Source organism: Dipteris shenzhenensis, chromosome 6 (genome assembly GCF_047967505.1).
Source record: "Dipteris shenzhenensis isolate YYH24624 ecotype China chromosome 6, Dip_SZ_1.0, whole genome shotgun sequence".
NCBI lineage: Eukaryota > Viridiplantae > Streptophyta > Polypodiopsida > Gleicheniales > Dipteridaceae > Dipteris > Dipteris shenzhenensis.
Window position 1 is genome coordinate 51966639 of NC_141601.1, and position 14818 is coordinate 51981456.

Genomic DNA, 14818 nt, shown 5'->3' on the forward strand with positions numbered 1-14818 from the left:
AGGCCGATTCCAACACTGAAAAAGCTTCGTCCGTGAAACTACTGCCCAAGACGCCCTCGAACACGAGTGCAGGAAGGAGAAAGGAGAGGGTAGGAGAGCGGGGAAGGGAAGGAGAGTATAGACTGAGGGGGGTAGACGGAGGTAGGTTGAGGGGGGAGGCGTAGGGGAGCTGAGTTAGGAAGGAAGGGGGCAGGGTTAGGAGGGAGGGAGGGAGCTGAGTTAGGAAGGGGGCAGGGTGAGGAGGGAGGGAGGGGGCTGGCGCGGAGGGAAAGGGAGGGCGGGGGAGAGGAAAGGAGGGGGCAGATAGGAAGGGAGGGAGGGGGCGGGAGGGGGGGGGGAGAGCGGGGGAGGGGGCAGGGTAGGGGCAGCGCGGGGGGGAGAGGGACGGCGGGGGAGGGGGTGGGGGTGGAGAAGGGGGCGGGGGGCCTGGAGGGTGGGGGAGAGGGAGGGCAGGGAGGGAGAGGAAGGGAGGGGACGGGGGTGGAGGGGGGGCAGGGGGGCTGTCGGGTGGGGGAGAGGGGGGGCGGGGAGGGCTGTCGGGTGAGGGAGAAGGAGGGAGGGGGCGGGGGTGGAGAAGGGGGGCGGGTGGGCTGGCGGGGAGGGAGAGGGAGGGCGGGGAGGAGGAAGGGAAGAGGGAGAGTGAGGGAGGAGGGAGGGGGGGCTGGCGAGAGGGGAGGGAGAGGAGCAGTGAGGCGAGGGAGAGAGGGGGCAGCGAGGGTGAGGGAGAGGGAGAGGGGGCTGGCTGAGAGAGGGAGAGTGGGGGGGGGCAGTAGCTCACGGGGAGAGGAGCAACTCAAGCTCGACCTGATCTCTTGATGTTATTTTTGGATATGCAGGATGAAGGGACTGAAGAGCCAAATATTTCAGCAAAGAATATGAGTGAGGGTGAAGCTCTTATTCAAGACATGATGCATAGAAGTCAATGTGATGTACGTGAGGGTGGGTGTCTTTCAGGACTTTTCTATGAGCATTTTTCAAATGGGGGGATGCTCATGTGCTTCCAGATTTTGTTGATGACTCAGGTGATGTGATTAAGGGTATTGCCTCTTGCGGGGATGAGGTAGTTGGATCTTGTTGAGGGGTATCTAGTTATAGATCATGAACTGGGTGAGTCCAAGGGACCTATGTTTGTGGAGGTGACCTCAAAGGTTGTGGCTTGTGTGAAGATGAAAGGGCCTCATGGTAGGGGGTGTTGAGAGTTGTGGTGCCATGAGCACATATAGAGCAAAGGTATGAGTAAAGGGCAAGCTGCCACATGGCATGGAGGACATATCCCACATGTGAGCAAGCAAATGGATGTAAGTGCCCTCACCTATAAAAGGGAGGTTCATTTAAAGTAATATAAATCAAGCACTTTGCACTATCTCAAGATTCTCTTTATGAGTCCAAGCTAATCTATCTTGGAACCTAATTGACTTGAGCTACATGTCATGAGCACTCTCTTCATCATGTCTCCACATAGGTTCCATCCACCTTAGAGTGCTCCATAGATCCTGAGGCTCACAAGTTTTGTCATGGTATCAGAGCATAGGTTTAGCTCTCCTAGTTTAGCTCATTAGTAGCTCATTAGGATTGCTCCCATTCCTAGATTAGTTGTAGGCATGTCTTAGGAGCTCATGTTTTTCTCCTAGGTTAGTTTTAGTTTTTAGATTGAGAGAATTCCGTGCATTGAATGAAAATTCCGTTCTTTTTAGAGAGTTTCAAAGAGCCCTTGAGAGTTCTTCTTCTTATGAGAAAGAGTTCTTCATTCTCTTTAGAGATTGTTAAGAGATCTTGTTGAAGGGGATTGTGGTTCTCAAGGGTCCATTCTTTTTCACTGTTTGTTGCTCGTCTGTCTTTGGGAGGAGCGGCTTAATATTCCATTCAATCCTCCTATCCAATGGCTTGACCTACAATAGCCTCTACGCGCGACCTACAACAACGACCGTCATCAACCTATCTTAGAGGAGCTTCCAACAGCTCTTTACCTCTACGACAGTCAGCGCAGCAAAGCTGCCATTCCGAAGAAGAAATCCTTGAGAAGGAACTGCCACTTTTGCTTGCCTAGAGTTAACAAGATGACACCCCCCCGAAATCGTCAGGACTGTCAAAAACAAAATTCAAATCTCCAGGACAGCTATTCGTGACGGTCCTGATTTCCGTTGTGAGGGGCTTTGATTCACCACTTGCTTGGCCATCATGAGAAGCTCCATTTGCAAGGCTCCAGAGCTTCAGCCGTGCCAACCGGCTCCAACAAAATGCACCCGCATCGGCCATCAACAAGCAAAGCTCCAAGACGGATAGCCTCCACGAAGCGACAAACAACCATCCCAGCGAACGACCTTCTGCCATGAGAAGGAATAGCAGCAGCTCATGCTCTGCTCATAGTCTTCAAGCCTACGACCTGCTCCAACACCTGCTCCAACAGCGCCCAAGCGCTCCTACATCCCGCAACGAGCCAACACTACAAGCCCACAACCTAGGCGACCGAAAGGAGGCAGCTCCAACAGAAGGCCATCGACATCAACAGCCACTTATGTGATTGCAGCAAACACCTTCAACACGCGATGCTCCAAACAGTGTCTCAGCACCACGCTCCAAACGACCTCAGCCCCAACCGCCTAACCAGCCTTCAAGCAATCGCGGCTCTTGAGGCACAGCCCAAGCTTCCTCCAGCCATCGACCGAGCCTCCAATGTGAGCCCAACGTGCCCACGACCTTCAACAGTGCTTCCCACAAGCTCCATGCATAGCTGACCTGAACTACCTGGAAGCTCCGAAGGCACACAATAGAAGCACCGCCTTCTTCAACGGACTTCCAATGACACAGCTACTACGACAGAATTCATTCGCAACGCTCCACTATCTTCTTCTCCAAGGTCTCACAGAAAAATGACACGTGGCAGATAAGGTGGTAACCTTTAACTGTGGTTAAGTTAACTGTTTGGGTCAGTTGAACCTTGGTACAGTTTGAGTAACTGTAGGTTAACTAAACTGGGGTAATAGGCCACCACAGTCCCACCTAAGCACATAGCCCCTACTAAGCACAGTATGGAATTCAGCATGTGAATCCCTGTGCCACATCATCAAAGGCCCTCTTCTTCACAGAAACTTCGACAAGGTGTAACTTCTAATCCAGGAAGAATTTGGACACACTCCAAAAAAAAAAAGTGATCGCCTTTTCGAGCTCTACGCGCCTATCAGATCAGAATCACTGTATGCAATTAGACACTGCCATTGAAGCAAAACGAAGCTCATGGTAAGACCTTTGCAACAAATGGAAAAGCAAAGCATGAATGCACATAAGTATGCCAAAAGCACAAGTGCATGAGATGACCATAGCACGAAGCATGGCATCCACACATAAAGCATCAAGGCACATGGAAGAACAAAGCATCATGCATGAAGCTACACAAGGAAGAAGATTGCAGATTGAAGAACCAGCAGGTTAACTACATAGCATCATCATCAAGCCATGAGCCAAAAGGTGACATCAATGGAATGTATTGAGAAACAAAAACCTTGCCAACCTTGCCTATATTTTGTAAATCAAGCCTGACCACCTGAGAGTAGCTATGAAAGCACCCAGGGGAGGTATTGACATGTAAAAACCACACTTGACCACCTTAAGTAGCAATGCATGCACTAAGGGGAGGTGATGGAATGTAACTCACATCTGACCACCTTGCAGTAGCCAAAGGATCATGGCACCAAGGGGAGGTGTTGAGAGTTGTGGTGCCATGAGCACATGTAAAGTAAAGGTATGAGTAAAGGGCAAGCTGCCACATGGCATGGAGGACATATCCCACATGTGAGCAAGCAAATGGATGTAAGTACCCTCACCTATAAAAGGGAGGTTCATTTGAAGTAATATAAATCAAGCACTTTGCACTATCTCAAGATTCTCTTTATGAGTCCAAGCTAATCTATCTTGGAACCTAATTGACTTGAGCTACATGTCATGAGCACTCTCTTCATCATGTCTCCACATAGGTTCCATCCACCTTAGAGTGCTCCATAGATCCTAAGGCTCACATGTTTTGTCAGGGGGTGGGAGTTGGCTGATCTGTTGGATTCTATGTGTCGTCATGTTGGTATGAGTGCTTCCCATTGCCCAATACGGTGTTAGTACTCAGATTGGGCAGGAAACTCTTGTTTGTTGGCGTCCGCCTAGGCATTGTTGGGGAAGGCATTGTGTGGCAAGGATGGATGCCTTATATGGCGGTGTTTCTATTCAGCTCTTGATGTTTTGGTTATCTTTTATGGTGGACAGCATGTATGTGGGAGCTGGTAAGGTCCTGATTATCTTCATGAGCGTTCTTACAGTGGATGGCAGTGTCTCGCATTTTTCTTTGGATAAAGGATGATGAACCTCTCTTAGAAGGTTGAGCTTATGCAGGTGTTGAGTACGTGCTGCATAGTCTGCAGCTGGGGGGGACATGTTATGTGAAAATTTATTTTGTTGCTACTAGGGGTGGTTAGCGGGTTTTATTGACACCGAGCGAGAGGCTGTGTAAAGGTGTTTTGTAAGTCCACCTCTGCTATGCAGTCCAGAGGGAGGTGGGTGTTGAGTGAGCTTTCAAACCCGTTTCACGTCAATCGGGTCACTGGGACTTGAGATATGTAACGAAATGAGTTGGTGTAAGGTCATGTTCCCATTTGGAGGGGGGTAGAGTGGCCTGATTAAAAAATGTAGGACTTGGTGTGAAGAGGGAAGAGGGAGTGTTCTAGAGGGTTAGAGGTTGTTGAGTTTCTATGTATGGAGAGAAAAGGTATGTATGGTCACCTTCCTCCTTCACCCCTGCTTGCATCTTGAGCACGAAGCATGCATAGAACTTTGATAAATTATTCAGCTTTCACCGGGATCAACATTGGTGAGCCATGCCTATTTAAAAATGACCCATTAATCAACTGATCTTGCAGGAGAAGCTGTAACAAAAGAATGTATTTGCTTTACAGATTTAGTTTTGCAGCTCCCTACAGATTTAGTTTTGCAGTTCCCTACAGATTTAGCTGTAACAAAAGAATGTATTTGCTTTACAGATTTAATTTTGCAATTCCCTACAGATTCAGAGGGTCCTTGCGGACTCAAACCCAATGCAAAAGGTTGTTGCAGAGACTTTTGTAAGAGAATATCTCACGGCAGGGAATGTGGCTCAAAGCGTCTTTTGAAGCAGCAGAGAAGTGGCCTGGCTGACTGAACAGAAGAGGGATTGCCTGCAGGAACGGCAAAACGTCCAAGATATGGGCAGCATCCACCCTCCACTCGAGGCAGTATGGAGCATGCAGGCTCATCCCCTGATGTGTGTGGAATGGGGACTTTTTCTAAGGAGGAAGCCGAGCAGCCCCATTTGTCCCAATCATGTCGAGGGACTTTTTCTCTAGATACGCCCTTCTCCTGAGTACTTGCTGGGAGAGGGGTCTTATGTCTCATCCGAGCCTAATCTTAGATCTCTTATTTGGAAATTTAAGATCCCTGCCCCCAAGCTCTTAGATTTTAATTCCTCTTCTCTTGAGCAGGATTAAAACATCTGCTAGCCCTTAACCATGCGCTTAGGGCCGCTAAACTTTTTATTTCTAATGGTCCTCTTCATGTCCTTGTTTAGAGCACAAAGAGTGTGTGAATGTGGAGAAAACATTCATTCTTCATGGATTCTTTGCCAAAATGATATGTTCTTGATTATTAGATGGACAGTCGATCCCCCTCTCCCCTTTGACTTTTTCTTTCTAATGGTCCTCTTCATGTCCTTGTCTAGAGCACAAAGAGTGTGTGAATGTGGAGCAAACATTAATTCTTCACGGATTCTCTGCCAAAATTATATGTTCTTGATGGACATTCGATCTCCCTCTCCCCTTTGATATGTGTTGGTATGAGACCATATGACCATGTCATAACTTCCATAAGGATTGCTTTCTTAGGCTGGCCTTGCTCATCTACTTCAATTGGCAAAGTTGTCATTGTCCTTACATTCACTGAGTCAATACTGGCAATCACATGCATCCAGTTCATGATCTCATCATCATCTAGAATCCTTGACATTGGTGCGCTTCTACCTTGGTCAGAGGTTCTCACTATGGTATCTGACCCTTCATCCTAATTCCTATCTCTAAGTGGCTCTATCCTCATCGAATCGAGGTCAACCTTCACTATTTGTTCTCTATCAGGGATCACCACTCTATTAGTACCCCAATTGTACATTAAGTGAACTGCCCTCATCCTGTGGCCTCCTCAAGATGTCATCGGACACATCTAGAGTGTTTGCAACATGCATCACCACAAAGGTAATCAGCCTAGCTATCAGGTATGTCACGAATCAGGTCCCAGGGTCTATACCTTGGTTTATTAACGCCTTTCAAGTGCTACATTATAACACCGAGAGTGACCTTGGAATGACAAAATAGTGGGAACACGATCCCTAGTAGCAGGCGACTGAGTGTCTACACTAGTACCAGCTCTCCAAGTCAGAAAATATAAGGCTGAGCATGAGTATTTGCTTGCTCCGTCATTTGAAGTGGCATTCATCGAAATCTCGTATGCTTGCCCCTTTGTTTGAAGCTTCATTCGTCAAAATCTCTCGTTTGAGCATTTAGTTTGTTTGGGTTCTTTTGTTTGGCATGCAGGTTTCCTCCACACCTCCTGCTTGCCTTGGGTATGAAAGGCTGTTGGGAGGGAGCTGGTGATAGCTCCATACAGCCCTTCCACCTTGAGTGAGAGAACGAGGGAGAGGTGGTAGACAACAAGCAAGGAAACTCGTTCGAACCAAAAGCAACAACCATGGAGAAAAAACTTGAAATAGGATATGTGTGAGAGAGAGGAGAGGAAGTCCAGCTTAGGCCAAATGAACCTAGTGTCATACTTCTTTGGGAAAGCTTTATATCCAAGGGTTTGTATATACGATTCTTACTCATAGATTCTATCCTAAAGGCCCTAGCTCATCATGGGTATGCCTAAGGGACGAAAATTGATGCTACCTTCTAATTCTAGAGCCTAGTCGACAAGAAGTTCTGGTTTAAATGGATGTAGCACCTCAAAAAATTTATCGCTTGGACTTACTGTCCTTAGGGATTCAGAAACCAAACCCATCCTCAACTCCGCTGCCTTGTATTTAATACGAGTAAAAACCATTGAAGGCTATGAAGGCCTATCAGGTGTTGCATGTTTGAAAAGTAAAATGCTTCTTAGATTTTACTAGCAAGAAATTCAATTCTGAAAAGTCTCGTAGCAAACTTTTCAATTCTTTTTAGAAAGCTGGAGCGAGGACAAGATCATTGGAATAAATTCTAACATACAATGGGATTTGTGCAGGATGATTTTGTTGCATCTAGAAGACAAATCAGTAAAGAAAGTATAGATCTACAATCACCGGGAGGAGCTGAAGCACATGATGATTTTGCTGCATTTAGAAGCCAAATCAGTAAAGAAAGTATAGATTTACCATCACCAGGAGGAGCTGAAGCACATGAAACCCTCAAAGATTATGGTTGCAGTGACATAACATCATCCTTTCTTCCTGCGAGAGAACCTGACAGTACAATAAACAACCCAGAAAATTACAAACCTTTGAACAGTGCAGCTACAGGTGTAGGCAGTAAACCTTCCACATCATGTGGTGACAACACATTGATGCTAGCTCAAACTTCAAGACCTCAAAATGATGTAACTGGGCGACATGTGAATAACTCAGCCGAACTGCGAAGGTGGTCATTACAACACAAGATTGTTCACAGAAGCCTGCCACTTGGTTCAAATAGATCATCAGCTCAAAGTCACAGGAGGAGCAACTCACTGAGTCTGAACATTGAGGTTGCAGAAACAACACCTGAAGGGCTACACAACGAGGCATCCTCCTGGCAACAGAATTCACAGCAAGCAAGCAGCGAGGTAGAGACCTTGAAGCAGCACCTTGCTGCAGAGGCAAATAGTGCCTTGGAGATGGCCATTGAGCTGTCTGCATTGAGAACAGAATTAGAGAGTATTAAGATGGAATTAGAGCAGCTCAAATCCACAAAAAAAGCTTCTCAAGACAAAGAGCATGCACAACAGAAGGCATATCTGGAAGCCAAAGATGCAAGGAACAAGATTAAAGAGCTGCAGGAGGAGTTGGCTTATGAGAAAAGCATGAATATTAGCCTAGAATTACAGCTTCACAAGACAAATGAGTCCAACTCAGAGCTTTTGCTGGAAATACAGGACTTGGAGGAATCATTGGAAAAGAGACGCAAAGAAATAGAGGAGCTTACAAATGAATCTTGTTTGATGAAAGAAAGAGAGAAGGATGGTAGCCTTGAGGACACGAAGGCAGCCTGGATACAGAAACTTCAAGTGGGTGAAGAAGAGATACAACAGTTGACAGAAAAAATCAAATCTCTTGAGGCAATGGAGAGAAAAGAAACAAATAAGGATGGAAATGAATCAGAAAAAACTCTAAATCTACTTAAGAAGGACTTAGATGAGCTGGAAAAGGACACACAGGAGCTTACTGAGGAAAATATTAACCTGTTATTGCAGTTGAAGGCCGCAAATGAAGAAATACATGCAAAAGACAATGTGATTGCTCAAATGGAGTCAAAACTTGCCATGGTATCAGATCAGTCTCTATTCATGAAAACAATTTCTGATAAGGTCGATGTTCTCCCTGACTCACCAGATATCCAGGCAGAAAACTTCAGAGCCATGGTTCTTGACCTCAAAGAAAAGCTATGTCTTCCTGAAGGATTGTGTCAAAGTCAGCCAGGCAGCAGCATAACACTTCTGGATGACCTGAATTCTTTGATGATAACTCTTCAATCTAAGAACACTCACCTTGAAACACAGTTGGAATGCTCAGAAAACAAATGTACTTCTTTAATGAACGAACTGGATACCTTGAAAAACGAAATTAGTGAGCATGAGAAAGAGAGAGCGTTGCTTACATCCCAAAAAGGCCAACTAAAATGCTTGAGAGAAAAACTGGCTAGAGTCACAGAAGATTATGAAAGTGTATGGAATAGGTCAAACGATTTACAGCTTGCACATACAGCTTTACGAGAGGAAAGCAGTCAAGTCATTGACACATTGCAACATGAACTGCAAAGTAAAGAGGAGAAACTACTGAAAACACATAACAGTTGTGCAGATCTCCAGAAAAAAATGGCAGAGACACAGGCAGAAAATGTCAGAATGCATGAGCAGATGGCCTCACTTTCTGCAACAAAAGAGAAAGCTGAAGCCTCTAAGGAAGCTTTGGAGAAGTCAAACACAGAGTTACAAGAGGAGTTAAAACATGCAGAGCACAACAAATCTAAAGTATTTCATCAACTTCAGGAGTGCGAAGCTGAAATCGCAAAACTTTTGAGAGACATTGCCACAGCTGAAGGTCAGCTGAAGGACATGGACCTCAAACTATCAGATGGAGAAACAACCAGGGAAATATTGCAAAAAAGACTTCAAGATATTACAGAGGAAAACCGGATTGACAAGTTCAAAATAAACGAGTTGGAACTTCAGGTATCAGGTTTGCTAAAAGACAATGAGTCAATGAAGGAGTCAATCGAAGATTTTCAGAGTAAGGCTTGGAAATTACAGTCAGAGAACACTGACCTTACAGAAAAGCTCCAGGCCACCATTGCAAACAGTCACAGAACCATGGGGGAAGCTGAATCACATGATATGAATTTCAATATCACAAATTACTTGCTTAAAAGTCAAGCATCAGACCTGCAGAGAAAAAACGAAAATTTACAAAATGAAGTGGAAAAGGTGACACAAGACAGGCCTGGGCAGCGACAAGAGTATATGAATGAATTGGAGGCAAGGTGTAGACTTGCCCAGCAACAGAAAGAAGATATGCAGAATGAAAAAAGAGAGCTGGAGGCTGCATTGCAGTCTGTTATTAAGCATCAAGAAGAGGAAATAAAGCAGGCACAGTCTGAACTGGCTGAGGTAAGAGGAGAGGCTGATTACCACAAAAAGATTATTTGTGAGCTTGAGACATTGATACAGAGCCTGGAACATGCCTCGATAACACTTTCAGGAAGTAACGTTAAGGGAATAACAAATTCTGCATCAATAATTATGTTAAATGGAGAAATGGAAAAGCTTCATTTAGAGGGCAAAGAGAAGGAGAAGGAAGTACATGGAAAGATCGAAGCATTGAAAAACCAGTCAGAAGAGATGCACAAAATAAACCAGAAAGAAGAATCCATTCTCTTAGAGAGTCTGCAAAAAGAATTGCAAAATATAAACCTACAGCAGTCATCAATTTCTCATAAAGGAAAACTCACAACAGAGGCGCTCTCCACAGTACCTCAACACATGGCAGAAAATATATGCCTGCATCAGGAATTGTTAAATATGCAAAAGATTGTAACTCGTACCAATGCAGAAGCTATGTCTTTGAAAAAGGACATAGATTGTAGAGTTGAAGAAGCCAAGAAGCAAGGGGCTGACACAGGGAAGAAACTGGAGGAGACACTCCAAGAATTGAATCACATTAAGATAGAAAAAAATATATGTGATAAAAAAGTGGCTGAATTGGAGGAGAAATTAACTTCGTTTGAAAATGAAAAGAAACGTTTTGCTGAGGAAAAGGAAAATGCTAAAAATATACTACAGCATTGTGAACATCTACGAGTAGAATTAGAAGCTTCCAAGACCGCCCTTCATGAAATGAGATTGGAAAAAATTTGGATGGAAACTTCTCTCCAAAAATTGAACATTCAAAATGCAACACTTTTAGAGGAGCTAGCACACTTGAAAGACATAGCAAAAGCTAATGAGGAAGCCATAGGCAGACTAAAGCTTTCTAAAGTTGCTGTAGACAATCAAAATACAAAGGGAGCCAAAAGAGGACTTGAACTCGAGCAAAGAAATGATTTAATAAGACTCCGGAAGCAAGTGACCGAATTGAAGCGTAAGCTCTCTGAACAAGAGGAGAACAAGGAAGAATTGAAAAAGAAAATGTTTCCCCTTGAAGAGGAACTTCAGCGTAAAACAGCCCTCCTTTCTTTCACTGAAAAAAGGTTGAAAGAAAAAGAGAGAGAAGAAAGATTTTCTAATGGTGGCAACCATCCATCTATGACCCCAAGAACTTTGTCCAGAGCAAATAACAAGGTGGGGACATTGTCCACTGTCCCTCCTTCCCAGGATGCAAAGGATTTTTCTGATCTTAAAGATAAAGTCAAACTTCTTGAGGTAAGGTATTTTGGTTGCATGAATTAAAAGTTTTCCTAAGACTTAAGCGGTTCCAACAATCTCTAATGATCTCCTTCTGACCATATCAAGCAGGAAGAGCTAAAGATTAAATCAGTTGAACTAGAAGCCACAAAATATGTGCTCAGAGAGAAGGAAGCAGAACTGTGCAACAAAGCAGAGCATTTGAGGTTGGAAAAAGGAAACCCAACGGAAGATGATACTATTTCTCATCTTGATGGGCTTCATAAAGAGGTATGCAACATCAGTTTTCATATATGAATAGTAAATGCAAAGTACCACATTGTGAAGGCCTACAAAGACAATGCCAGCATTTTTAACTTATCTAAGAATTCTCTATCTCTGTTTCACTCTAGAAACCTTGTAAGCTGTGTGCTCAACGATGAGCAGTGAGGCTCTCCTGTTTTTGATGATCCTGAAGACTGCTTTTGAACATTGCGCTTCAGATTAAAACCCCACAAAATATGATGAAGGGTTCAGATTGTATTGTAAAACCATAAATATAAAACTCATTCTAACCTTCTGGGAGTTATATCAGCTCAACAGGCTGCAGGATCAAAATGCTGCTCTTCATCAACGTGAACAGGAACTTCTATCCAGGATTGGTTCACAAGATGCACTTCAACATGAAGTAGCAAGATTGAGAGAGGTGTGTCAATTTCTCAATTCTCTCCATTTTATTCTAATGGTGTTGCTTGAAAACACAATGACAATTGTTCTGGAAATGTTACTGCAACCCTCATTAATGCCTGGCAGTTCCGCATTCTCTTTTGGTTTTCCCTGACATACTTTCCCCTGTGATAGAACCATTAATTCTAGTTTCAGCTGTACACTAGCTTTTAACAATCTGAACATAAAAGGCTATAAATAACTCTGTAGCAATAGAAAACCCGAAACTGATGACGAATAGATGTGAGACAAGACTGTAAGGGGAACCTCCTATTTTACACAATTGTGATAAGATCAGCACTCTGGGCATGAAGACCAATCTGCCCATGCGAAAAGACATAAGGTTGATAGGTCCTAGATTAGGTACTCGCATCAGTCCAGTATTTTGAGGGATATGCTTGCAGCAACAGCGAAAAAGCGGTTGTACAGTCTATAACCTTGACAAGCTTGCTATCATCTGATTGTACCACAAAATCCTCACAGTATTGTTTTCCACATGGCAAGATGATGGAACACAATCTAAGATTGGATCCCACCAGGGTCTTAAAGAAGGTTAGAGAAATCAACAGACCATATGCTGGAATGTAAATCTTCAATAAAGTCAATTACCTGAAGGTGAAGACTTCTACTCTCCAAGTAAGAAGGCTGACCAGAAACAATAATAAATCTGTCTTCATCTCTTGCCAAGGAATATATCTGTTATCAAGTTGTCCACAAAGCAAATTCAATCTTTAACATCAGTTACTTCCTGAATGTTTGGTGGAATTAGCCAGTGTGTTGGGTCTCTTATTGGTCCCAAGGAGGGACAGTAACATAGTGCTACCCTCATTGCTGTTTGTGTCCTCGTCGTGATGAGGATAAGAACAATAAAGGTTAACAAAAGGGAGCGATAAAAGGAGCATAGATGATACATCCTAGAAGCGTTAACGCCTAGCTTTTTTCAAATCACGGGCATAGGCACACGAATTATCCTCCCAGCCAACCTCGGTGGTAGCAAGCTCTCAAGAAGATTACGCTAGGTGAAAGCTCCTGCTTGCCAAATCCCAACGAGCCCCAATTCCCTAGATGGATCTAGTATGCCACATGTCTTCATTCTAAGGTACCTCCTAAATGCATCATTTACCCCTCTCTTGGGATAACATTGAATCATTTGCCCCTTGGCACATTTAATGCAGTTAGACCCTTTAGCCTTAGATCCACCTAGTCTAGTGCCATATCACCCTCACCAAGGACCTTGACTTGAATTCCTTTCTGATCATTTACGTAAAGCCCAACAAATATAATACAAACATTGATCCTTTAAAGGAAAATGTTGACTAACCCTTCCGAGGTCATGTTACCTCAACTTGGGCGTAACATTCATTCCCTCTTTAGGCATCAGCGTCCTCGATGATAAAGTCTAGGAACACTCTCCGTAACTGGTATACGGATTCCCAGGTAGCTTCTGATAGAGGTAAACCATGCCATGCAACCAACACCGTGGGTATCTTCCAATTGCGTACTTGCATTGTTCCTCGGTCCAGGATTCCTGTTGGTTTGCGTCTTGCATTATCCTCTATCTCCTGAAACAAAACAACACCCTCAATTAGTGAGTCACCTGTATGCAAAAATTTCTTTAAACGAGAAACATGAAACACTGGTGCACCTTACAACCCTGTGGCAATTCTAATTTATAGGCTACCTTGCCTATTCTTTTTAGAATTAACCATGGCCCATAATATCGAGGTGATAACTTAGCACGCTATGTCTGCATGAGCAAGCTTTATCATTTCAAAATCAAGCTTCTTAACATAGTCCTAAATTCGAAGCTCCAACTGGGTAACCCTTTGGTCCCATACTTCAGTTGAACTTCCATCTGCCATTCTGACTGTATATGCATAGTCAGATGGGCTAGTCTTTAGTTTCAGCCTCTTTGCAAGCTTGGAGTTAATTACTTTTCTGGCCTATAATTGGCAATATTAGACACCTTAGCCCTCCTAGGCTCGACCGTATGAACACTTAAGTCCGGTTCCATCGGAGATTTACCTTTCTCTTCACGAGATGGTCTAGCAGACATACTATGAACCATTTTCCTGAGCTCAAATTGCCCTACATTTGCTTGTAACTATTGCGCTAAAATCTGTTGCAAGGCATCCTCCAATAATGCAATTCTACCAGACAGTGTATGGCCTGCTGGGCGCGACACCTGCCGGGTCCGCCAGACTCCCGACTCTACAGGATCCACCCTAAAAGCTTCTTCTTCTACTTTCATTTAGGTTGATGGGTGTGTGTGTGTGTGTGTGTGTTTTTTTTTTTTTTTTAAACACACCTAAATTGTATCCACAATCGAAGGCCCAACTCCCAAATTTACAACTAAGGCATATATCAAACTGCAACCCAAACCACTTTTCCCTATGCTAGGGAAACTCCTGTAATCTCAAAACCCTCAAATACCGAGGCAAATAAACTAGCATATACCACAACAAAACTTAAAAGGCATAGAAAGCTCCCTGGTCATTCATGCTGCATGGATAGATTAATTTGTCCCTTTCCTTGAGCTCACGCACCAACAAAGCAAAGCACTTCGATCAAGAAAGGGTTGAAATAGGAATGGATGATGTGGCTTTTTTTTTTTCCTCTCTCTCAAGGTCCAAAGACCTTAGATGACGTGGCCTCTATCAATGCAAACGTTCAGACGGTCGCCTCACTCCCGGGATCTCCTTCACCCAATTCCACTATGAAAGGCGAATCTGAGAGCCGATCGTTGAAACCAGCAGAACTGCGAAACAAAGAAAAGCACAATGGGCTCCCAGGCCTGAATGGACTTCCCAATACAAGACCATGTCAGTATCTTCGAGGGCGCATGTTTCAACGTTGCAATCAGTTTGGAGGCAACTCCGCTTGTCTTTTCATTTTCCGCTTAGTTTTAAACGTCCTACATATGTTGTGTTGGACCAAGTACCTCTTGACGAATAACGAAGAACGAGATCATTTGTAACAC

General features: G+C 44.0%; 1 protein-coding gene across 1 annotated transcript in view; it reads left to right on the forward strand.

Annotated features, from left to right (window-relative positions):
• LOC147901319 (uncharacterized) overlaps window positions 1-14818 on the forward strand; it is a 77786-nt gene that overhangs the window by 34695 nt on the left and 28273 nt on the right. Inside the window, exons 6-9 of the mRNA XM_087376468.1 lie at window positions 837-1022; window positions 7285-11151; window positions 11245-11403; window positions 11708-11818. Coding sequence (XP_087232594.1) covers window positions 837-1022; window positions 7285-11151; window positions 11245-11403; window positions 11708-11818 — 4323 coding nt within the window. The remainder of the gene's footprint in view (window positions 1-836; window positions 1023-7284; window positions 11152-11244; window positions 11404-11707; window positions 11819-14818) is intronic.